Genomic DNA, 25777 nt, shown 5'->3' on the forward strand with positions numbered 1-25777 from the left:
AAAGGGGGCAACTGTAGCCAGACGCAGTGCCTATTTTGGGGTCCTCGGCATGGAAAGGTTTTGGACCCCCTTGTCCTAACCTTATTTTGATGTACAGTACATATAGAAAGTCACTAAGACATTGTAGTCAAACATTAGTAATGATTCTGTCATTAGTGACTAATTACAGAAAAAAAACATTCCACCAAGCTCAAGCAAAGATTCCAGTTCATGGCCATGCTTTCCAACAAACTAGCATTTCATCTTACTATTAGTATTTTATTTTATGCAGTGTCACTGAGCAGTATGGGTGGGAGGGATTGAGGGTTTTCTTTTTGTCTGCTTTTGTTTTTCACAAAAGAAAAAATTTGAATGTATACTGTACCAAATTTATAACAATTTATGACCTGTTCTTAACGTATTTGACGGTTTGAAGGAGAAACTGCCTTTTTTCCATACGTTTGATCCTGTGGTCTGTGAGCACTGAGCACCATTGATACTTTTTTTTTTTAATACTGTTTTTATTAGGCATTTTTGTAAGACAATTTCAGATTTAGACAATGATAATAAGTAATTCAGTTAAATAAAAATGAAAAAAATAACAAGCAATGTAAATGTTCCACATACAGTATAATAAAAAAGACATAAGTGTAAAACAAAAAAACAGACAAACAAAACCGACAACAGGACAGACACTCTTGCTCTCAAACTTCCAACAGTAAGTTTAGACATTCTTTCACCATTGATACTTTTAACTGTTTTTATACGTATCTCCTGCGAGCACCTGGTTGTTCTGTTTTTCCTGATGTCAAACTACTGTAAATGTCTAATGCCTTTCTCACAGACTTACAACCAAAGCCAGTTCAGCAAGCGCAGTATGGACAAGTCTATCGTTGACTTCAGGAACAGTTTACACATGTACCCCAACAGCAGCCGTATGCTACCAGACGGAGTGAATCCTGTGCTGCATAAGATGCACATTACCTGTGGTCAGTTTGACCATGGCGAGAAAAACAGGCAGTCCATCAGTAGAAGATGGTCCAATTTTGATGGAAGGGACTCTCTTATCCACCCTCAAAACCTGGGTAGGTGTTTGTTGGTAGGCAGGGGTGACCATGGGTCATTCTGCAACAGATGGATAACGAAAGACTCTGGTTTAATGTGTGTGTGTGTGTGTGTGTGTGTGTGTGTGTGTGTGTGTGTGTGTGTGTGTGTGTGTGTGTGTGTGTGCGCGCGTGTGTGTGCGTGTGCGTGTGCAGGCCAACAGGGCAGTGTTAAGCACGATGGATTCCTCAGCCCCACAGAGTATTCCCTGTGGGCTTCCACAATGAGACTGGAGGAAGATGAGGCTCACCCAACCCTGAGAAAATCTAATTTCCTGTCTCTGCCGAATGACATGCCACAGGTTCAGCCTTACCTTCCTCTGTTGAATTTGAGGGGTCTCTCATCTGATTTCGCGAATTAATATTATCCTACTATAAATGTCTCTGCGTGCGTGTTAAATATATAATATGTTTTTAATATAATAAAACCTCTTAATTTATAGCTCATTAGATTTGACTAGACCTGTACGTGCCACCGGCCTACTTGGGAACGATGCAACTTTATAACGTAATGATATGGGGTGCATACTTAGTTTAGACTAGTCATTGGTTAGACATGGGTTAAGGTTAGGTTTAGGTGTGCTGCCCCGTGGGAGGTTAGGGTGAGGGTTTGAGATAGGTTGTAGTTGAGGGACTATTGACTGGTCTAACCAATGACTATACGTCATAGCACCAGTTTTAACTGTCAGCCGGTGTCCCACATGGAGATCTGTGTATGTATGTGTCTGTGTGTGTGAAGACTGCAAACTGAAAAGTGTACTTGGCAATCAATTTGGCCCTCTGGCAGAGCCTGATTGGTTGAGCCTCAATTGACTGAGGCAGAAGCTGGAAATTGCACAGGTAAAAGGAGGCCCACTGGCAGAGCCTGACCAGAGCTTTTTGTGGTGGTAATGGAGTACCGTGGGTCCGACCGACTCGATACCTGGCACTGCACTCCCTGTGGGGGGTGTGGAACGTGTGTGTCGAATGTGAAGTCGGTGGGTCAAACGGTTCTCGAGTGACGTGCATTACATCCGTACGCACGCACACACGTACACAGAGACGTGGCGCATTTATAGTAGGATAAATCCATAGTGTCGTAGAATAAATATACGTAATAATCTTGATAATCATGAAACCATAATTATTTCTCTCACATAATCATCCCTACTCTGATTTGACGTTATCTTGTGCTCCGAAGGAGCTGGTTTCCGAGCGTGGCCCACCATCCAGAGAGCTGTCCTTGTGGGAGTGGAGACACTGGCAGAACCGAGCTCTGCCCACCCACTTTGTGGACCACTCCCTGCGGTGTCAGCACTTCATCAAGGTGATGGAGTTCATAGACCACATGAGAGAGGACAAAGAGGTGAGAACATGCTACTAGGACTGCAACCAACAGCTAACGACTATATTCTTAGCAATTATTCCATTGATTACGTTTTTGATCCATCTAATAACTGAGAAGCGTTTTTTTTATTTTAATACAGTGGTCTCACACAACAGGGAAAATAGCCAATCTACAACCTCACAACGCATCACAATGCACACTGTGTTGTGAGATTTTTAAAAGATTTACAATTTTTGAAATTGTTTGCTTTTAATGATGATAAATAGTGGCACCTGGTTGAAAGTGGTTAAATGTTGCAGCCCTGTATTTTATGTTGCAATTCTACTGTATTTAAAAAGAAAACTAAAGGGAAAGAAATAATTGTGGTAATTCATCTTTTCACCATACATTTATTTTAAGTATTGAATAGAGGTAGGTCCCTTGGTATGATAGCCAGACTGTGCTGTAGAATTACTTCTTAAATAATCAAATTATATTCACCAGGTGCTTGAAAAGTGCCTGGACTACATTCGCTACAGTACTTCTCTACTAGTGACCGTACTGATGACCTTAGTGGACACTTTTTCTCTAAGCCAATGGGAGTCTTGGGAGACTTTTTTTCTTGTGATATATTAGTGGGCTTAGGTCATGGTTAGTCAGCCATAATATCGTCTTTCTACACTTGCTTTACTGGACTCACACATTCTTTCCTTGTAATCAAAACTGAAATTCAGCGTTGAAATCAGCTTAGTTGGCTGGAGTTCCACAGGGTTTTATACTAGGTCTGTGCCTTTCCTTTAGTGACTATTTGCTCTGGATAGATTTTAATGTCTGACCTTTTGTTTGTTTCACATACTACAACAAGCGGCATCAAAATGTCAAAAGAAATGTCAAACTGTCAAACTTCCATTATCATGATGACGTATCTTCAGCTTGCTCAGAGTTGACATATACCAGCAAAGGTACCAGCAAAGTTAATTAGGCTTTAATCTATTTTCTTTTCTTTTCTTATGGCCTACATTTGCAGAGACTTGCCTATATAAAAGAGTAGTCCAGTGTGGAAGTAACCTTTTGTCCACCCTAGATGTATTCATGTACTTCCCATTATGACAAGGAGATACACAGGGTAGGCAGGGAGGCCTCTAACCCTGTGGTTATGTTAACAGTTCTCTGAACTGTTACATAAAGCCAGGAAGCTCAAAGTAGGTCATGCTAGAGTGACCTATATCTAATCTATGCCAGGGGTGGGCAACTTTGATGATAGAGAGAACCACAATATTTCCACATTCACTCCAGAGGGCCACATTGAATACTGTATACTGTCATGCAGAAACCTCTTATCTCCATATTTAAACCTTTTTCCTAATTAATGCCCTACTTTGTCATTCTTTGTCACACAAAAGTAGCAAAAATAGCTGATCTACAAGCTTAAAACGTGTCGCAGTGCATCGCGTTTTGATGACACCCATTTATTTATAGGACAGTAGACTGACAGGAAAGGGGGCGAGAGATGGGGAGTGACACGCAGCAAAGGTCGTCGAGATCGGCATTCAAACCCGCGACACGCTGCCAGTCCGGACCACTATGCCAGCGGCCCGGGCCATTCTTTGAATGTGTTTTTTTAATGGACCCATTATTTAGGAGCCACAGATTGTGACTCAATGGCAGGTGTATTAATGCCTGTTTTGTGTGTGTGTGTGTGTGTGTGTGTGTGTGTGTGTGTGTGTGTGTGTGTGTGTGTTTTCTAGGGAGACTGCAGTTATGAAGAGGAACTTCTTCCTTACCTCCACAAAGAGGATGTCATTGGCCTCCCAGAGGGAAGACAGATGGATAAGACGACTACCCGACACATGATCTCCAAAAGCTCCATCAATAATCCCAACAGCAAAACCAAGTCCTCTCACCCGTTTTTGCCTGATCTGGACTTCATGGACGAGGAGGCACAGAGGCAAAGGGTGGATACAGGCTCTCCATGGGCCGTGACAAGGGAAAAGCTTCCTAGAGAATATGACACTATGGCACCTTTCAACTCATGTCCTGAGGAGGGGCATCCCCTCCTCTTAAATAATGAGCACTCAATCCGCGACATGGACGACGATGACTGTATCTTGGTGACTGATGACATTGCCATTCCAGAGATCGAGTCTCCAGCTGAGGGTGGTGTAAAAAAGAAGCGTAAAATTGACATTCCAGTAGATTTGGGCCACTTCTCACAGTTGATCACTAACATTGACATTGACATCAATGAGTCTGTCTCAGAAGACGGTATTGAACTTCAGGCCTTGTTCTACCTCCCTAAATGGGACACCACTGCATCCTCCTCCTTCTCCAAACTTCTCCCGGTGAGAGAGAGAAATGAAAGTCTGAGAGTCATCCTCACCAATGTGGCTGAGCTCCTATCCAGGTCTCCACCACCATTGCCTTTGGGATTTGACGAGGTTTCACTTGACAATGACATTCCTGGACCGGCTGCCAGTACTGCGACGTCACTTCCTCCCTCAATTGGACAAATGGAAGAGGCTGATGGCCATGATCATACATTCCAAGTCGATTTTGCTCTGGGTTTGGATGACGATGATGACGATGATGAGGATAATGATGACTTGATGATGAATGTTGATAACGATGCTGCTGATCATGCTAATTCACATGGAGTTGCAATGGAGCTTGAGGGCAATAGAGTATTCCCAGATTCACCTTGTCATCATCAGCAGCAGCGACAGCGTCACGCCTCCCCCCATTCACCACAAGTCTCTGAAGCTCAGGGTGAGGGGGACGGTGCTTTAGGTGGTGTCAGCCCAAGCTGGGACGAGGTCTTTGGCGGCGAAACAGTCAACAAAAGGAAAAAGTATGAGATTGATGAAGAGATTGATGAAGAGAAACTGGTTGATGTGGGTGAAAAGAACAAGGATGTGAAAATTAACGCAAATGTGGAAATTGCCGTTCTAAATAAGGAAACATTGATGGATGATAGAATGAATGAACAAAGGGATTCGCCCCGGCTTCCTCATTCTCATGGCCACCCACATCCTGAGCCTCCAGCCCAGGTGCACAGCAGCAGCTCCAGGATGGATGAAAGCATGGATCTTTTTGCGGATGACGAGGCCTTCCTACAGATGAAGATCCCTGACATCCCCACACCTGAAAACTGCATCACACCCAGTGTGTCACCAAGTGCAGAGCACATCACCAATATTATTAATAAACAGGCATCAAGCACTTCACATGGACAAATCCCTATGAAGGAACTCAATGCTACTCCCTCAACCGAAAGTGCATGCAAATTAATTGCGACCGACATGGACAACACAAGGCGATTAACTCACATCCCTGACATCCACAAACACACGTCAAACCTGCAGAATGCCATTTGCCATCTAGCGACCACGAGAGTAAACTCAAGAGACACTGAGGCAAAGAATCTAAAAACATGTGCGGCAGCATCAAATAGACATCTGATAGACAAATATGTGGCAGGCATGACCAACACAAGCCACAGCACATCTCCCCCAGAACAGACGTTTGACAACTCTGAAGACCTTTTCTCCATCAATTTCAACCTTGGCTATTCCCTGGAGGACTCCGAGGATGAAGCGGAAGGAGTTTTCGATCCTGCCCCATCTGGGACCGTTCCTACCACACCTCAAAAACAAGAAGTCAGGGACGCTGCCTCCACTGTGTCCCTGCCCAAAATCTCTGGTTCTTCTACACCCTGTTATAGTTTCCATAGACGCAGCTCGCAATCCAAGGAAGCTCACTTATCAACACCGAAAGCCCCGTCAGAGGGCAGGTTTCTTTCATCTCCAATCTTCTCAGTCTCACCGTGGGCTAGGAGGACACTTGGGCCCTGCTTCTCTTCCCCCTCCTCACCGTCCAACTTGATAAGTAAACAAGAGCGAAGTCATCCCAACGAGGTCAAGGGAGGTGTCATGGCCAGGCAGAAGTTATTGATGGACGACAGTTTGTGTCAGGGCTCGTCATCTAAGCCTGCTGCTCCCCCATCTCCTGCAGGTTGGTATATCATAATCACTGTCCTCAAACACTGGGTCATTATTATATGGGTCCCATTATTTTTGGTTTCCTGCATTTAGCTTTTAATTATTATTATTTCAAAAGATTTTCAAAAGACATTACCAAAAAAAGTCAATGGTTTTGGCTTTTAGTAATTTCATGCAGAAATAATATAACTATCTAAGAAATTCCATAAATTAAAACAAATATTTAAGAAGTAGTAAAACTAGTCAATCTACAAGCACACAGTGTGGCACGAAGCCACCCGTTGAGCTTGTAGACCCTATAGCCACCCTATTTTCACTAGTTTAGTGAACATCTAATTTCTGTTTTGGGTCATGGGTTAAAAGGTTTAGGAACAACTGATCTAGGACTGGGGTCTGTGAGAGTCCCCTGAGGGTGTTCCAGGAGGTCCCTAGGACTGGGGTCTGTGAGAGTCCCCTGAGGGTGTTCCAGGAGGTCCCTAGGACTGGGGTCTGTGAGAGTCCCCTGAGGGTGTTCCAGGAGGTCCCTAGGACTGGGGTCTGTGAGAGTCCCCTGAGGGTGTTCCAGGAGGTCCCTAGCTAAATGATTGATAGTTGGTCCAAGTCTGTAACTCGAGTCCATTTGGTTCCATGTACACTCTCAGAGTTAAATGATCAGGATTTTACACTTTGGATTGGGATCTACATGTTCAATTAGTAGAATTCAATAACAAATGGAGGTCTGTGGCCTAATGCATATCAAACTCGTTCAAAACTCACATCACAGCTGTCACTCGATCCTGTAGGTTCACACTCTATAACATACGACGAATTAGACCGTTCCTCACCCAGGAATCAGCCCAGCTCCTAATCCAGACAACAGTCTTGTCAAAACTTGACTATTGTAACTCCCTCCTTACTGGCCTACCAGCATGTGCACTTAAGCCTCTCCAGCTGATCCAAAATGCTGCAGCTCGCTTGGTCTTCAACCAGCCAAAATTCTCACATGTCTCCCCCCTGCTCCGCTCCCTCCACTGGCTCCCGGTCGCTGCCCGCACAGAATACAAAACCCTGATGCTGGCATTCAAAGCAACCAAAGGTATGGCTCCCCCATATCTTGCAAGTATGATCGAACCCTACAAACCCTCCCGCTCACTCAGATCAGCCAACGCAGGGAAGCTGGAAGTACCCTCACTAAAAACGCCGGGACAACGCTCCACACGTCCCAAACTCTTCTCCCTTCTGGCTCCAAAACTGTGGAATGCACTTCCCATTGCAGTCAGAACTGCAGCATCACTCCCAATCTTCCGCCGTAGTCTGAAAACCCACCTTTTCAGACTCCATCATGGCCCATAGCACTTACCCCACCCCCTTAGATAGCAATTCTAGTAGTCATAGCACGTCATAGTACATATGTGTAGCATAGTAGTATAGATGTATAGCTTATATGTATAGTTTCATTATAGATATTCCACTGTTACTTTCTTAGCTACGCATGTTTCATGATAAATGTCTTTATGTGATGTATTCCCATGCTTTTGTTCTTGCTTAATGTAAGTCGCTCTGGATTAAGAGCGTCTGCTAAATGCCTAAATTGTAAATTGTAAATTGTAAACTGAAATGAAAAAGGTTGAGAATCACTGCTCTAGGATAAATAAATGATTGCTCTCGCTACCTCAGACATCTGTCAAGACCACATCTCTCTGTTTGTCTCCGCAGTGATGTGTAGCAGTGACAGTGATGATGATGTTGTTGTCCATAAAAGACAGGCCAAGGTCAACCCCTTGTTTTCGCCAGAGAGAGTGAGTACATCTGTCATTTGCATTCACCATTCCATTCACATAAACGGACAACGATATTGGCAATAAATGCCCCTTTTCTTGTCCAATTATTAATTTTCTTTATCAATTATCGATGTTGAATAAGACATTTGAATTGTTTCAAATTATAGAACTAATCAGCATCATTCCATTATTTGTCGATGTGTTTCTTCATTAACTGCATTCAAGTACTTTACTTTTATGACAGATATGCAATTCATGTGCTATTGTAACTTATCCAACCAAGATATGTGATAATGACTTCAATAAGCCAATGTCTCCTAGGTACAGTACCTACTACTACCTGCTGTTGACATGGCAACTGCCTTGCAGACCTCTCAGCAAAAGTGTTCTTTATGTGCTTGACTGTTTTAAGTGTGGAAGGTTTTATTGATATATTTTAGATAGAAATATGTTGAATTAGACTACCATGTGTTGGTAAAATGCTCATGTCCACGTAAATAACCTCATGTGGGTAATTAATAGATTATATGTGTGTTGTTTTTCTCATAGTCTAACATCCACAGTGATGTGGATTCTCCTCTGCAAGTGAACAGGAAAAGAGCTGCTGTGCTTAATATAGTAAGAGATGCTTAACTTCATGACATTACATCATGCCATTTCAGGAGGGGGTACTTATTATTCACAGTTTATATCATATAATATCCATTCATTTGGTTCCATTTGTACACTCAGAATGAACACTTACGGTTTTACAGTGTAGACTGGGTCGGGGTCACAGAGATAAACAATTTTGTCAAATTGTGGTCTGATCAAACCGGGAGTCCTTTTAATTAAAAAGGTTGGAAATCACTGGTGAGTACAGTACAGTAATTGTCTGATTTGGCTTTCTGCTTGTTTTCCAGACTGACCAAACGGATCATATGTCTGATGATGACTTCCAGAATGATTCCGTGTCCATACATAAGCCCAGAACAGCAGGACCTGTGAGGCAGCCAAACCACCAGGGAGACACAAAGGTCTGGTCTACAAACCTGCAACAGCCTTATGGGCTCTCGTATTGTTCGGTGCGGCTCTCTCAGGACTCTCTATATAAGAGGGTGCGTTCATGCATGAAGCTTATCTCAACCGCTGGACTGATCAACGCTAAAAGCACTCTGCCAAAGTAGTACCTAAACAAATTCATCAACTCATCAACCATAATGAAAGACCAAACTGCATGCAGTGGACAAAGAGGTCTACAGTAAATTATGTGCATACCAAGTAAGGTTCATGGGTTTGGAGTTGTTTTAATGCTGTCCCTCTGGTGACACGTGACCTGACCTGGAATTGAGTTCCATCCGAAAAAAGTAATAAAAAAAAAAGAAAAACAATCAATCAAAACAATGAATCTTTATTGTGACGTAAATTCTTGAAAAAGAATGCGAGCACACTATCTGTTCTGTTTTGGCTGGCAGATGAGTTGAACCAGCAAGAAAGGCCCCCTTTTTATTTATAGAAAATGTCAGTTTTTGAAAGTTTTAAGGTATAGTAAGTGATATGTTTTGGTTAAAACAAAATGTTTTTTGTTAAAAGGTTAAATCACCATATTCTGATAGTAATCCTTGCTATAGAGTGTTCAGTAATATGGGGTCTCCCTGTCTCTCCAGCTATTAAATAAACAGAAAATACATTCTCAGTTAGTTGACAAGATTTCAGCCAATCAGGAGAAAGTAGCCAATTATCAGCATCAGTGTTCCGGTTCCAATTTTTTTCTGCTCATTTCTTTGTTTTTGTTTTTTAATCTGTATCCTGACTGCGTTCTCTATCCTGGTTGGACAAAATTGGTATGCCGACCTGAAAATGCATTTTCTATTTAATAAAAAGATGAAGAGACATGGAGACTCACTCCTGTTACTCTATAGCAATGAGTACTATCACAATATAGAGCTTTCTAACACATTTTTTAACCAAAGAAAATCACTTGCTCTACCGGCTTTAAGTCAGCTGTGTGAACACCCCTGCCTGACATTTATCTCACTGTCTTGCTGTCAGCATGCCAGGCGTAAAGGTGCCCGCCACTTCCTGGACGAGGAAGCTGAGCTGTCAGGAGAAGACGTGTCCTCTGACGAAGATGACAGCAACGATCTAAACCAGTCACTTGAAGGCTTTGTGGTGAACAACACACACTTCTCTCAAGGACTCAACGGTACACCACTGATTGAGAAGCTTCTCACATCACTATAATCTCTCATAGTTTTTCATGCAGTTCTGCAAAGTCTTAAGAAAGTGTGTGAGATTAATCTTAGAATTTTCATAGTTTTACAAAGTCTCTTTGATAAGAGAAACCTAGGGCCCTATTTTGTCGACGCAATCATGCGCCAATTAAAGTCATAGTCATAGAATTGGAAATTGTGGAAGATTTGTTGTTTAGTTGTTTAGTAGTACTACAATACCTATTGTATAATTGCGTACATTTATAGTGCATACTCATTCAATTCATTTGCAATTTACCCATACTTTAGGCTTTTGGGAGTATATTGAACAAATCACCTCAGAGGAATCATCCATTTGAATGTGATTGAAAATGGTGTACACAGTAAAATCCTCATTATTAGTTTATCTATTTCTATATCTGGGTTCCATATGGTTCCATTTGTATACTCCCATAGTTAAATGAACACAGGATTTTACTGAGATGGTAAATGGAAGTATTTAATTTCAAGTAAAGAGAGGGAATCCTGCTGAGACTTGGGCTCTGTGTCCTTTTTTACTTTCAGACTCTGAGATGCAGGGTGTTTACCTGAAGTCAGTGAAAAGCCCCGCGGTTGCCGGCATGTTTAAAATACCCAACAAGAAACAACACAACATGGACATATTTTCACAGGTAATTAACCCCCAAAGTATTGCTCAGTGACTCAGTGATTTATTTTATAGCCAGATTTCCTCCTTTTTTGTGAACAGCTCTGTAGTACATTCACAAATATAAATATCAAACTTGACATGTGATCAGAAGATCAGTGCATTTGGTAGGAAGCCTAATCACAGGGGCTTTTGTACAGAGTTTAACCTAAGCTTCAAATTTCTGGCCTTAACCCTAACCTTTGACCCCAGGTGCCTGAGTTGGACGAGACATACGCAGAGGATAGCTTTGTGGTGGGCAGTGACGTAGAGGAGCTAGAGAGCAGCGAGGAAGATGTCCTCTGCCCTATCCCTGAGGACTCTTACGTGGATGGGAGGAAGCAGTATGCGACCAGACGGAGAGCCTTTATCAGGCATGCCCGGGAAAAGGCAGAGGACGGGCCTAAGGCTGCTGCTGGGTCCCGGGCACAACACGCAGGCCCGCAACATGAGGTCGGGGTTAAGTGCAAGCGCTCCCGAATCAAATGCAACGAGGACTCTAGTGAGGAGGAGATGGAAGAAGTTTCTAAAGAAAAGATTCCAAGGAATGAAGGGAGTCTTGCTGCCCCCTTTGGGCCGGCAGCAGTAGGGCATAACATGGGGTCATTTAAACCTCCAGAGCATCAGAAGGCTTTCGCGTCATCTTCTGTAGCAGCCAAAATTTCATTGCTGAGGAAGGAGAAGAAAGGGCCTGCTAGTAATGGCCAACAAGACAGGTAATTCAAAGTCCAAAACACAGTTAACACACACACACACACACACACACACACACACACACAGACGCTCATAAACAATAAAAAATACAATACATTGTATATTCTTTCCTGCAGGTGTCTCCAGATGCTACAGAGCAATGCTCTACTGTCTGACCAGCTTGACTTTAACGAATCAGAGTCCCTGTTAGATTCTTGCAAACCTCCACAGGTACAGTAGCAGCATGCAAAAGAAGATGTACATGAACCTTTTATAGAGGCTCTGCAAAGATATTACACAGATAAATACATGCAGCATATTTTGGGGTCATTTTCATTTCTGACATTCCAGCCTTGTTTTTTCTCTGTGCCCAGGCACCCGCCTCTACATCCTCCTCAGTACCCCAGCCTCAGAGGACTGTCAGACAGACTTCGGTAGGCGAGTCCCCTGCTCCCTCAGGCCCTCTCTCCATTTTGGTGGACAGCCGGTGTATCAGCAGCGGGGCGGATTTGTTAACCGACCTCCGCCAACGCCACGCCGCCAACATCCATGTCTGCTCGTTGGACGGCAGTTACTTCATCGTCAGCAACCGCATGGCGGTGGAGAGGCAGAGCCAGTCCGATCTGGCCTTCTTCCCAAACCGCAAGCGACTGGCCGAGAGGGTGAGCGGCTTGCAGGGCCTGTTTGAGCGTGTCTGCCTGGTCGTGGAAAAAGACCGCACCAAGCCTGGTCAGTCAACATTCTGAAGATGCTTTTAATGAGGTGCATGATGTTGGATGATGGCATATCTGCATGCATAAGAAACGATGGTCTTCATTTATGTGTGAATAGCAGTGTTTTAAATCAGTTTCCAATGTGCTAAAACTTAGTTTTAGAATCTTCAGTTTACACAAAATATTTTCAAATGGGGTCTGCGGCCAAAATATATTAATTTGGGGGTCCTTGACAAAAACATATCTTAGAACCAATGAACATCTTCAATCTTTCATCTGCCACCGGCCGCAGGTGAAACGTCTCGTGCGTTCCAGCGGACACGCTACTATGACAGCACGTTGGCAGCGCTGGTGCGTTCAGGGGTGCGTCTGCTGTGGAGCGACAGCCCTCAGGAGACCGCTGCCTTGCTGGCAGACCTGGCCCGCCTGGAACAGAGGAAGGGCCAAGGCATCACTGTGCCTCTGGAGGTGAAAGGACTGCAGAGGCAGCAAGCACTGCAGTTCTACCAGACCTTGCCCCGCGTCGGCTACATCCACGCCCTCAACATGAGCCACAGCTTCAGGACCGTGGCTCACCTCGTCAACAGGTAACGGGAGCTATGGTCGCCATTGTACTCGATTGGCTATCTGTGTGGTGTGTGATTGGTGTGGCAAGTATAAATCAGGCCTAGCAGTTAAAGAGAGACAAGCTTTTTATTTATAAGGTCACAGATTTGAGGTGTGCGTGTCATGGGACATGAGAGATGCTCTCCTTTCCCTCAACATGTACTTTTCACGTGATCTGAAAAAGAGGCCTCAACATAAAAAAGAACTGTGGTAGCTTCAATGTCTTAGTTTGTTACTGAAAGAGCAAGACTACTGTCTAAAAGATCCAGCAACCTCTAACGATCAGGCTGCTCCAACATTCATGTCAAGCTGCCAGCCCATTACATTTTTGTAGATCATTTGTGTGAAAACAATTGAAGTCCCACTCCCACACACTGTCTTAGTATTTTATTATCCTATTGAGGTTACAGAGACACACGCCAGTCAGTCTGTTACCATGGAGAGACGACAGCACATACAGGTAGTAAAGGAGGTATTTTTCGAATCCATAGTAAAGCAAAACAAACAAAACATTACATTTTAACAATCAATAAAAATACATTTTATTAGAAAAAGTGCCCTTCTGGGCACAGGTCTCCACCCGGAGGATAGGAGTGTGTGTGATGTTTGGCAACAACACTAAATGGAGTAGAAAAATGCTGGGCAGATGTGTTTCCTTGGCCTGTAGGGAGTGTGCATACAAAGTGTTATGCAGATCGGTGCATGTAAAGATTAAAGACGTGACTTGACCTGTTATAGCGCCACCAGGAGGCTGATTAGAAAAATCAAGTGGCATTTCTTCCTCAGCCTAGTGGGAATATGCGTGCACCGTTTCACAGCACTCGGGCTCTGCGTTCATGATTTGCAGCATTTTGTACGAAATGGGTCACTCTTAGCCAATCAGTGTAGAATCTGAGAAATCCAACAGACTCATCTTGATCACATGACTACAGAGATCATGTGTACCGATTTGCGTGAGATTTGGATGAAATCTGTGCGACTAATGTAAACAATGTGTTTTGCCGAAATCAGCCTCATGGTGCATTGGTGGCGCTATAACCTGCAGATGTGGAAGGATGCAGGGAAAATGTTTTTCCATGGCCTCTAGGGAGTGCATACAAAGATGTACACAGATCAATGCAGTTGTTGGTAAAATCAGGAATTGCCCTGTTATAGCACCACCATGAGGGCTGATTTGGAAATAAATGAAGTGGCATGTCATCCTCGGTCGTGGAAATGTGCGTGTATAATTTCATGTGTGTGTATGTGTTATTGTTTGAAAGGGACCAATGATGCGAGCTTTGGAAGCCAATCTTAGCCAATCAGGATTGAATATGGGAAATGGTGCAGATCCGTGTTGATCACATGACTATGGAGATACTAGTGTATACCGAATTGCGTGATGTGTATGAGTAATCAACAGAAATGTGTTTTGCCCAAATCGGCTTCATAACAGGCCCTAACAGGAATATTTAGGGCAGAGGTTCATTGTTGGCATCCAGGGAGTAGGTGTGTGCAAAGTTTGGCATGGATGGGGCCAACAGTGCCGGAGATTAGGTGGTGACGGACACACACACACAGACGGACGGACGGAGTGCAAAACATACTCTCTCCCCATGCCTTCGGCCTGGTGGAGACAAATATTGTAAATAAGTGTATATATTAGGTACTGGGGCACAGCAGAGAAAACACTTCACAATTTAAGTGCTATATAAACACCCAAAAAGTTGTGTATAGAGTAGACTAAACCTGACGGGTATAAGGGTCTGACCTGATGACTGATAACTTGTGTGGACATTTTGGCCTAAGGGTGGCGCTAGAGGCAAGTCCATGGAGTCTCCAACATCAGTAGGGTTCATCCTTCATCAGCATGGTGTGCAGTAAATTCCATGGCAATCTAGCCAGTAGATTGACCGGTAGGCATCTTGTTTGGGACTGATGTGTTCGGACAGGCTGACTTAAAGCCACGCTGCTAGCAGGGCTAAAGCCTCATTCATTGTTCACCCTTCAACTGTGTCACTCGCGCGAAATAATTGATTTTGAGGTGAAAATCGGCTGTGGATTAAAGGAATGACTGGGATGGTTTTGTTGTCTGAATCCTGACTGAATGTGCCTTTGGTTATTACATTGGAACACACAAGAAAATCCTCAGTGTTAATTTATCCATATGTTACTCTGGGATGTACAGTAACTGAACACTGGGGATTTTGTTGTGTGCCATCTTCTTCTGTAACCCAAAATAAATATTATTTTAATGTATTCCATCTCTGCTGTCGGGAAGAAACCACCTAAGGAAGGTGGTGTTGTGACTTACTTGCATGAGAGGGGGTGAGGTACCCGTTGGTGTTAGCTGTTTTAACAGATAGTTTGAGTGTCCAATGGAGTTAAGGGGTTTTGTCTGTGTGTTTTAACCAACACACAGATGTAAAGGGTGTTCACTGATTTATGCAAAAAAAAAAAAAAACTAAAGAATTGAGTTGGGTGGTGGTTTCATCCCGACAGCAACGATTATGGAAAATTTGTTTTGTTTGTCCTCTTGAGTCTTCCATGATCCTCTTGCTCCTGTTGCAGCTCCGTCGAGGCCATACAGAAGGGGGCGTGTGTGAGTCCTTCCAGAGCTGAAGAGATCTACCGTGGCCTGCACTACTCCTGTGACCCATTCCTCATGAACACCACAGGAGCACGGAAGACCACATAGTCAAATCCTATGTGATACTGTAACTCAGGTAGTGTACAAAATTGAACTCTTTCAGTATCTACATCCAGTGACTGGTGCGTCCCAGCCCCAAACCACTTATCATGATATGCTGCAGTTTTGCCTGTCACACTGCATCCAACTGATTTAATCTCAGTAGCAGATAGTTTCCTGCACAATAAGTTAAAAGGGAACTTGACGTGTATTATGAATAAATGTATGCAGTTGAGTATTTACCCTCATCTGATGTGCTGGCACTAACCCCATACTGAAAATTCATGCAAATCCTTTGAAATCGATCAATATTTGATGTTATGTACATTTAAATAATGGATTCACACATTTCAGACCAAATGTGTAGTGCCAATTTATGCAATAAAATATTTTTCTTTCCTACATAAATGTATAATTGAGCTGCCTGTGCATTTAGAAGTAAAGCTGTAACCTCTCACTATTGCCACTAGAGGGCCTCTTTTCACACAACTTGATAAAGACAATAGTATTGGACTAATCATGTATTGACAGTTCTCTACAGTAGTATTTTTGCAATGATCCATTTGTCAGAAGGAAACTAATACTGTAGATTTGACTGCATTTGAAATAATTTAAAACTGTATTATGCTCTTAATTTGGTCAGTGTAAATTGATTAAGTGTTCAGATGAAAGCAAAAATGGTTACTGGTGCACATGGCTGCCCAACACCAACATGTTACATTGGTAATATATAGAATTTTAACGTGAAACCCAATTATACACTGTTGGATCTAAGTGTTATGTTACAGCATTACAAAGTATCATCAATCCATGACAAGAATATTTATATCTAGCTTTTATTTATCCATTCATTCATGACTCAAGACATACCATATATATGAATAGAGAACAATACAGGCAACATTATCAACAGACATCTGCAGCCCTTAAAATTACATTCCAACAAGTACAGTCAGGCCAAGCTAAATGCTTTTGTTTAGAAGACTGAAATCTTGATTTGACTAAGAGTATGTAACAGTAACCGACAAAAAAAAAAGAAACACTATCAAGCCATTTCTGCAGCCTACTGAAATTTTACTCTACGCTTATACCGTGTCCGTATGTATATGACAAAATGACCCAGACATAGTCACATTATGAACCTCACAAGCCATTTGTTCAAGTTACGTTCAGATGTTGTCATGCCATACATGCCTGTGTTACCTCAATGGACGGTGAGATTACATGAGGAATTTATAGATCATTTTTTTTATTCTGCGAAAACGTGTGAATTTAAAATGTTAAAGTGACTAAAATGATAAATGGCACAACAAATCTTAGTAGGGCCAATAGGATATCGGTCTGCTCTTGCTTAACTTTAAGGTGCTTCCTTGGGACTGATAGATACAAAATAGTACAGAACCTGATACAAAACGTATGCGACAGGCGTGCCTAATAGCATTTGCTACGATTATCACCAGCCATGTCATGTACCACTACCTACCCTCGGAGGACCTGCAGAAAAGTACACAACTCATTTAATGAAAACAAAAGGAATTTGGATCTGTCCAGGCAGGGCGCAGTCAGTGCAGTGACTGTCTGTGACAGCCAACCCTGTCATCCAATTCAACAAGTTCTAGAAACCAGGACGTAACACATTTTCACTGAGGACTGGAAGAAAAATGACAAGGCTAATTCAAGTCCTTCACACGCTTCAGATTGTATACAACAACACTCAATGATAGCATCCACACCAGCAGGTCATAACACATTTTGGATCAACAGTTTTGAGAGTCCCTGGGACTCTGCAGCAACATGACTTTTCATAGGAAAGTTTCACTTAACTGCACACAAGCCTCTCAGAGAAAGCCATAAATATATAAATACAATATCTACATACATGTGCTGTACATGTATATAAGGCTGCCTTTGTTTTTGTAACGGTTATGATGAACATGATATGCTCCATTCACATTGTACGAGTGAAAGGTTGTTTTAACTATTGACATTTTAACATTAACATCTGCTAAATGCCTAAATTGTAATTACACTTCTGGAAATGAAGCAACCACATTTTTTTAGTTGGAAGAATGTTTTTTCTTTTTTATCTTCACCAGGTCCAACAGCATGATGCTTTAAATGTGCCAATTGTAACAATCCAGGTCTAACAATGGCTTGAATACTAAAATAATGTTAAAAAAAGATTAAAAGTCTGCACACTGGGTCATGCTCCAAAGGTTAAAAATGTAATGTCACGTCCAATAATGCTAAAGGAACCAATACATTTAAGATTTGGAGCATGAGTGTAGACTTTATTATTTGGATTCTCACCTCGGCACCTGTTTTTTAATGAGTGGATGTGCATGCTTTGTTTGGTTCTAAAATAATAATATTTTTACAACATTTATTTGGAAATACAGAAACCCTTTTAGTAGGAATTGTAAAGAAAAACAATATTCTATGAAAGCAGCCTTAAAGACATGTTAGTGTTTCAATGACTTTGCATGATTACTGCTAGATCATGCAGTCTGTCACTGTAACTGTTAAATAGTAGTAACCATCAGCTCTCTAAATTCTTGAAACCGAACCAAATAAAAATAACTGCTCAGTACAAAACCAGGGACTTAAAAGAAACACGTAATATTTACAAGCGCCATTGTCATCTACAAATATATTTATAGAAATCGCTTCTTTATGAAGCCTCTACTAGTGGTCTCTTGGCTGGAGCTCCAAGGTTTGAGTTCCCTTGGATAGATGCTAATCCACAATCAGTCCACCCTTACTATTGACATTCTCACAATAGCCATTTTGCCCTTTGCCAGAACGTGTGAGAAAACACACCCCATCACAGTGTAGGACACAAGAGCAAAATGGCTGCCACGTGAATATGGTGTATGTGTATGCCATTGCCAAGCCAAAAGTCAGCTGAGATGCAGGGAGTGGACGTAATAACCTATTCCGTCCACTACTACAGCTTACAACCTTGGATAACTCAGCATCTGCTTCCTTCAAGTGATTTTAAAAAGTCATGCATTTGTTGTCAAACCTTGACCCCCCCCAAAATGCTGCTTGGCAATGACACACACGTAGACAATATCTGCAGAAACTAATAACTGATCATAGACTTGCGTAAAGCTGCAACTTCCGTCTACACTTTCTCATGGCCATCAAAACCTTGCTAGGCAAAACAGATTTACCGATTGTTGGTGTAGTGCTGCTTGTTGCCCTGCAGAAGGTGCTCACCCGCCAGCACAGAACCACTTCACATGCTGGTTGGCTGTCCCTGTGGTTGTAGAGGCTGGAGGGGGACAGCTTCGCAGTCCTGAACAGGACACTGTTCCCCATCACGCATGTACATTAAGAACAGAGTCACAGTGGCGAACGTGGTGGCGTTAACCGGGAACGCACGCAGCAAAGTGGACGTGAGCCCACGTGTGAACACCTTCAACCCTTCCTTCTTTACGCTCTGCCTGACACAGTCCATGATGCCACTGTACTTATTGACCCCGCCCACCCCATCTGCCTGGAGGCGTGATTTGATCACATCCACGGGATAGGTTGATAGCCAGGAAGCAATACCGGACATTCCGCCTGCGAACAACAACTTGGGGATCATGTATGGGTACTCCGGCTCGCAGCTCAAGGCACGAGTAAGGACGTCGTAAGTTAGGAAGTACACGCCAAAACCGGGCGTCTCGCGGATCAGCGTGGTTGTCATGCCACGGTTGATCCCTCGGATTCCTTCCTTCTTGTAGATCCTCACCAGACAGTCCAGGGAGTTTTTGTACAACTTCCTTGTGGACTTCTTCTCCCCGGTCCCCTGCATCTGCATGCGTGTTTTGGCCAGTTCCATGGGGCAGCAGATAACACACTGGATGGCTCCCGCTGAAGCTCCAGCCACAAACTGATTGAGCGGCGTATCACGGCCCAGCCTGCGCATGGCGTTCCCCTGGACACCAAACACTATGGCGTTGATGAAGGTCAGTCCCATCATGGGAGAGCCGATGCCTTTGTACAGACCCATCCCCTATGGGCAGAGAGTCACATTAGTAGTAAGGCAGAAAACACACACGACATGTGTGATAAAGTTCTCGACTTAATTGACACAGAATAGTAAGCCATAATGTCAGAGGGAATGAATACAATGGTAGCAAATTAAGTGAAATGAACGTCCATGGCCTTGAGGATATCTTGGCAGAGACTATTGTTCTGAAAATGTTAGCAAAATGAAATGAATGCATATTGCAAGTCATATCACCTGACTAACACAAGCGTAGACTCTGAACCTGGTTACCTTCTTATTTTTAGACGAAATCACAACAGTTGTATGTTGTGATACCACTGGTATCACAACATACAACTGTATCATACCACACCACTCCATGTCTGCGTATGAAACAGACATCAGAATTGTACTCTGAGACTGCATACAGTATACCCTCCTCAGCTCAAATGACAAAGATGTCCTAACCTTAAATTAGCCCATGCATGAATAAGGTCTTGGGTGACCCTGGCCAGCTGATTACTCACTCACCCCCCTCCATGTGAGGGGCAGGTTGGCTGATCTTGGGCTGACGCCTGTTCAGAAGGATGGGACTGTAACTGGACACTTTCATTTGCATGTAGCCCAGGCTTGCCTCACACGTGGTAACCAGGGCTTAGTATGCTATGGTTTGTACATAATTATACAAATCTAGATGGCATGCATTTCATATTTCAAAGCATGTAAAAAAAATATACAACTAACTAAAAGTAAGGTATTAAAATAGTTATAAGTGTGGCTCTCCACATCTTATTTTTTTCTTTAAACCTCTTCTGAGAAGCGCATTGAACTGCACACAAAATTTTGTTTTTGCTTACCGACTCCTGGCGTATGATTGATTGGAAGCAGTGATATGTTCCACGGTACAGAGGTTTGTCCACATTCTGAACTTGAAGTCTCACCTAAGAATGAAAACATGAGCCTGATAAGACATTTAAACAAGAACTATTGATTATTCGTTTTAGTTACAAGACCACAACCACTACACAAAACATACTATAATGCAGCTAAAAGGCAAACAAGCATGAAGCAGTATTCTAAAATGGAAGAATTAGCCCTTCAGTAAATCCCACCCCAAAAAACTATTGTCCAATGCCAATCCAAATAGTTTAGCAACAGTTCCTATGCAGGTCAAGCTTTCTTTGCTGCCAACGTGCGAATTGGACAAGGATGGGTTGGGGAGGGACTTAGTGAAGGGCTAATTGACATAAAACTGGAAGGGTAACAAGACAAAGTACCTGTACTTTGTATTTCTATAACTCAAGAAAATGTTAGGGTGAGAAACAGAAGACCTTGACCATACTTACTAGGTCACATTTCCGTGGAGAGGTTGTATATTTTTCTCTCTCATCTACAACAAAGTGACACTGTTGCCGTTAAAAGACAGCCTCCCCCAGCCCACAACAGACACCGGCTCAGAGGGAGAAATTGAAAGCAAGACAGGAAAAGAGCTTAACCTAAATCTACCCATGCACCGCTCCAAGGTAAACATATTTGGGCCGCATAATACTGTCCCTTGAAACTAAGAACAAAAACTACAGAACTGTTTAAACAAGTCATGTCTGCAAATCATCCAAATGTGTACTACAAAACAAACTAGTTACAAAAATGCCTCCGTCTAGGGGTTAACTTTTTAAGTGGCTTAAAATAATGTAATTACCTCAATACATCATGAAATGTTCTGCACCAAATCTGGTCCATGCTTACTAAATCCCATTCCTCTAGTGAGACTGATGTGTTACTCATCATAAATCATATAGAATTGTCAGCAAGTATACTACCCTAGTATGAAAGCTCATTCAGTTGCATGTACAGTACATATACTATGGCATGCCTTTCTGAGCTTCAATGTACACCGCAAACATGCACAACATGCAATGCACTTCGTTTAGCTTGGGGAAAATTCACACTTGCTGGTAAGACATGTCATAAACTCTGCACTAACATAAATAATAAACAAGTTACTGGATGAGATGTGCGAGAGTTATATTATTCATTCTGTTCATTCATTGTACTCCGTTGCAGAAAGACAGTATCAAAGGGACATTTCGAAGTCATCTAGTTCAAGGTTCAAGGTCAAATAAAACAAATGCTGGTATAAAATTTGGCTCAAGATGATACAGATGTTAACTGTACAACCTCGAGTCAAAACGCCACCTACCTGAGGTTACATTGTCCCAGTTTTGCAATTATTCATTTAAGTAAAGTGAATGTTTTCTAGTTCAGCTTGTGTGTTAATGGTGTACATCTGGGTCAACTGGACAGAAATTAACAGGTTTATAACACCGTCATAGCTAAGCACTGACTGTCACGATTCATTTCTGAAACTAGGCCAACTACAATGAAAGAAACCTGCCTTCACAGTGTCAAAAGGATGTCCGACCAAAACACCAGCAGCACCTGAAATAACAAAACAAAAAAACGTTAATTTGTCAGATGCAACATATTCAGGGTGTTAATAATAAATCATTTGGAATATCACTGAACTGATAAACTTAAATTAATTAAGGCATTAAGGGGACAATGAAAGATAAGATTGTTGAAAGAAATGCCCTACTTGTGCCAAATCAAAAAGGTATACATGTGTGCTTAAACTCGGATTAGCCAATTCAGCCAGTCTGCACTGTGCCCAGTGACGACAGTCTAACAGTGTTCGTCCTTGACTTATGCTGATGAGAAGCTATTATACAACATTTCTGACCAAGACCTGCTATTGGCCAACATACATTCCTCTCCTCAGACAAAGAAAGCAGATATTTTCAGATTACTGAGAGAACATGTGTTTCAAACTGAACATTTGTAATTGTCAGTTCAAATACCATACTACACATACTGCAAACTAGATTCTCAAACATTTAAATCCAGTTGCTCCAGTTTTCACTCTTTGGCATACATTATGCATGGTTAACCAAATATACGTATAAATAATACAGTCACACACGACGACACACCTACAGTACAGTCACCACGTGCCAAATCTACCTTAGATAACAAAAACGCTTTTCAACTCACTTATTGCATTTCTCTTGGATGTTCATTCATTTAGGATTAAGATTGGGAAAGCCTATATATACACACATTGTATTTGTTATACCTTTAGTCAGTCATTTTAGATTTGTTGGATTATTACATCGGCCTCAGGTCTAAATGGGTTAGGTGTATAACATACATTTTGACCAGCCTAATAGTTGCAGCTATGACCGTGTCCTTCCTTATGTTACCGATTAGGTGAGACTCTTTGTGTTATTGATTAGGATGTGATCTTGGATCTTGCTTGCTTCAGTAGCAGGATAAATTAACTGATTCCCCATCTAAAAAATAACCAGTGGAGGCAGAGAGGCATGGGCCCCGTTTCGTTTTCAAAGCAGACATTTTGACAGGTAAATGCATCTTGGGTGTTTCTTTTAGATGTTAATCAGTCAGGCTGGCACACAGTAACACATACATATCAGGTATATCAATACACCCACATTTCATGTTATTAAAACCTTCAGCTGTGATTTCCTGTCAAATGTCTATAAACGACCGAATACATGGATGACCATGGAAAAATGCAGTTCTGTGACTGTCTCTATTGCTATTTGCTACCAAGTACAGACAACTTATCTAAAGAAGGAAGAACTATAACCAAATATACTCTGCTATTACCCTTTACCCTAAACCCAACATGCCTGCCTGGTGCAAATTCCCAAAGTCTAGGTTTATCCAACCTTGACTTTCACAAAGCTGGACCTGGACCACAAAACAAACATTGCAAATATGATAACTATCAATTGAGGAAACCGAGAAAAGGTCTGCTGTCAAAATATAATCTGTGGAATAATATCTGATTTGTATACTGGCACATCACAAGCAACAGTGAGTGCCCTTCCCTGTATGAGCACAAGGTAAGGAATGCACAAATCATAAGATTTGTCTACTGTCATTGTGAAAGAGGATGCCTGGTCGTGATGTCACACAAAATAGATGACTGTGTTTAACTCTGGTCTAGTTTTTATAAAGTAAAATCTACTCTGATGTACAAATTGAACCCAATAGATAGGAAATAGGAAATAATGGTCCATTTGTTGAAGCGGTTATTGTTCTCAAAAAGAGGGGTCCAGGGAAAGGCAGGGTTCGGCGGCCTTCTGTAACTCTCAAATTGAATACAATAGACACGTAATTTGTATACTCTCAGAATTGTGGGGATCCTTGGAATTAAAAGGTTTGAGAACCTGTATTGAAGTACCGGTAACTGCGATAGCATGTTGACAAAATACAAGATACAACGTGGCGGTGCAGGACAGGAAGTAGTTCATAGCCACGCTTTTCCCGGGAATCAAAAACGCACACGCCTATTTTAGATTTGTAAACTATGTAATAATTATTAACCTCGCGTCACCAGACTTTCCACCTCGGAGTAAGAATAAGATGCGTCCACTTTACCTCTGTAACCAACCACAAACTAAACTATACATACAAATGTACATTTAAAATAACTACTTACCTCCTATGCATCCTGCAAGGAAGTCCATTCCTTAAAAAATATATCTAACACAGTAATTAATTATAGTGTCAATCTTGCTGCTAACCTAACCCTTATATTATACCAAGGACTCCTGACGACTTATTTAAGTTTTAGCGTGGCCTGACTTATTTTACAACTCGACTTAATGTGTGTAAGCCGAGCTGGTGTAGCTCTTCCTGGGTTAAACCAAACTGCTGATGCTAAAATGCTAACATAAGCTACCCAGTCTCAACAAAATGTAATCTGTGATGCACTACAACCCAATCAATCTGGACAGATAATGCTGAAGTTCTAAAATAATGTGCCCTCACTGTTGTTAAGCCACTAAAGCCAGCTGTTTAATTTTGACGTTGCAGTTTCTCTCAAGTCTTTTCTATTTCTGTGTGTGTCCGTGTGCCTGCCTGCCCTGTGTGTATATGTCAAGGGGAAGTTTGTCCTTATTGAGCAAGTCCAATCACATCACCTCGTACAAGACAACTCCCCCACCGCCCCTCCACTTCATTGGTTAGAGCCATGTGCATTGCAGGAGTCATGCACTGTAAAGTCCTGTTTATTTAAAGGTGAGATCCGGGATTTATTTTCATAAATACATAGAGACAATAATATAACTTTAAAGACCTTTTTTATGAAGGAAAATAAATAACCATTACTGCATTAAAAGTAGGATGTCTTATGTCTACAATTCCAAGTTCTTGTCAGGGGGGTGGGGGTGGGGCTGGAGGGTTTGGAGGTCCCCAGTTCAAATATGATTATTTTTGGGGGTCATGGCCTGAAAAGGTTGAGAACCACTGCAATTGGCCACAGGTCTCCATTTGATATATTTCTTATATTGTTTTAATCTCTGGGACTCTCTTATCCAATTCTGTTAAATACTCAGTGTTGATTTAACTCGGACGTGTACTCTTACAGACGCGTGATTCATGAGGTCCATTTGGAGCACTGGTGGTCCCTGGACTAGACGTTGAGAACCAGTGTGTTGATGTATGATGTACAATGTATTACATTGATTGTACAGTACATCATATGGGATTGTATTGTTTATACAATGTAATAGCTACATGTGATGTCCAGTGGTTCTGTGGTTGGCTGTAGGTGGTCTCCCTACTCTTCCATTGAGAAATGTAGACCTGATGGTATGGTAGGATAACCTGGGTGTTACCCACCCTTTGAAGAATCTGGTGAGGCGGGGAGAGGTTCATCCATAACCCTCAAAACGGGTTATTCTGCAGGTTGCCATTTTCCTGCTTACCCAGTAGGCTAGTAGGCTATAGTAGTAGGCTGCTGCTTAATTATCAAATAATTAAATACACGCTGTATGGTTTCTTTGATTTGGGTGTCAGCTGACAAAATAATATAACCTTCAGCAACATTCCCAAACACATGTATGCTCTGCTCTCTACCTGTCCTCAAACAAGAGCGTAATCAAAATAATAATGGTCAGATCGCATAGCCTACAGACAGATTATTTATTTACTGCGGAGAGAACAAATGAATAAGACACTTACTGGTTGACAATTAAAAGTAGTACCACTGTACAGCTGAAACT

The 25777-nt window shown here is 42.1% G+C and overlaps 2 protein-coding genes across 4 annotated transcripts in view; one reads left to right on the plus strand and one right to left on the minus strand.

The window, feature by feature from the left end:
* Nucleotides 1-16110, plus strand: part of fancm (FA complementation group M) — a 39239-nt gene extending 23129 nt beyond the window's left edge. The window contains exons 11-24 of one of the 2 annotated variants that reach the window (XM_080783694.1): nucleotides 824-1064; nucleotides 1239-1384; nucleotides 2263-2427; nucleotides 4137-6399; nucleotides 8082-8164; nucleotides 8696-8764; nucleotides 9049-9243; nucleotides 10178-10331; nucleotides 10903-11009; nucleotides 11237-11739; nucleotides 11854-11947; nucleotides 12091-12445; nucleotides 12722-13016; nucleotides 15586-16110. In XM_080783694.1, coding sequence (XP_080639820.1) covers nucleotides 824-1064; nucleotides 1239-1384; nucleotides 2263-2427; nucleotides 4137-6399; nucleotides 8082-8164; nucleotides 8696-8764; nucleotides 9049-9243; nucleotides 10178-10331; nucleotides 10903-11009; nucleotides 11237-11739; nucleotides 11854-11947; nucleotides 12091-12445; nucleotides 12722-13016; nucleotides 15586-15712 — 4797 coding nt within the window. In that variant the 3' untranslated portion in view covers nucleotides 15713-16110. The remainder of the gene's footprint in view (nucleotides 1-823; nucleotides 1065-1238; nucleotides 1385-2262; nucleotides 2428-4136; nucleotides 6400-8081; nucleotides 8165-8695; nucleotides 8765-9048; nucleotides 9244-10177; nucleotides 10332-10902; nucleotides 11010-11236; nucleotides 11740-11853; nucleotides 11948-12090; nucleotides 12446-12721; nucleotides 13017-15585) is intronic. The other variant, XM_080783695.1, reaches the window with a different exon arrangement.
* A 396-nt stretch (nucleotides 16111-16506) lies between these two features.
* Nucleotides 16507-24631, minus strand: slc25a29l (solute carrier family 25 member 29-like). Of its 2 annotated transcripts, XM_080784579.1 has the most exons (5): nucleotides 24211-24631; nucleotides 22081-22124; nucleotides 21032-21075; nucleotides 20543-20626; nucleotides 16507-19709 (listed from the first exon to the last, which is right to left on the minus strand). In XM_080784579.1, exon 5 carries the CDS (start codon nucleotides 19704-19706, stop codon nucleotides 18945-18947), a length of 762 nt encoding a protein of 253 aa, XP_080640705.1. In that variant the 5' UTR covers nucleotides 19707-19709; nucleotides 20543-20626; nucleotides 21032-21075; nucleotides 22081-22124; nucleotides 24211-24631; the 3' UTR covers nucleotides 16507-18944. The 2 variants fall into 2 exon arrangements, with proteins under 2 accessions (XP_080640705.1, XP_080640704.1); XM_080784578.1 differs by lacking the exon at nucleotides 21032-21075.
* Nucleotides 24632-25777: the final 1146 nt, after the last annotated feature.

The sequence above is a fragment of the Protomyctophum bolini genome (assembly GCF_963924005.1).
Source record: "Protomyctophum bolini genome assembly, chromosome: 15".
Classification (NCBI taxonomy): Eukaryota; Metazoa; Chordata; class Actinopteri; order Myctophiformes; family Myctophidae; genus Protomyctophum; species Protomyctophum bolini.

Excerpts from the sequence above, each read along its gene's own strand:
- slc25a29l (XM_080784578.1), bottom strand. The coding sequence starts at position 24,238 with ATGGACTTCCTTGCAGGATGCATAGGAG. Across the intron at positions 22,125-24,210 it reads CCTTGCAGGATGCATAGGAG|GTGCTGCTGGTGTTTTGGTC; the intron begins GTAAGTAGTTAT and ends TTGTTATTTCAG. Across the intron at positions 19,710-20,542 it reads CAATCATACGCCAGGAGTCG|GGGATGGGTCTGTACAAAGG; the intron begins GTAAGCAAAAAC and ends CTCTGCCCATAG.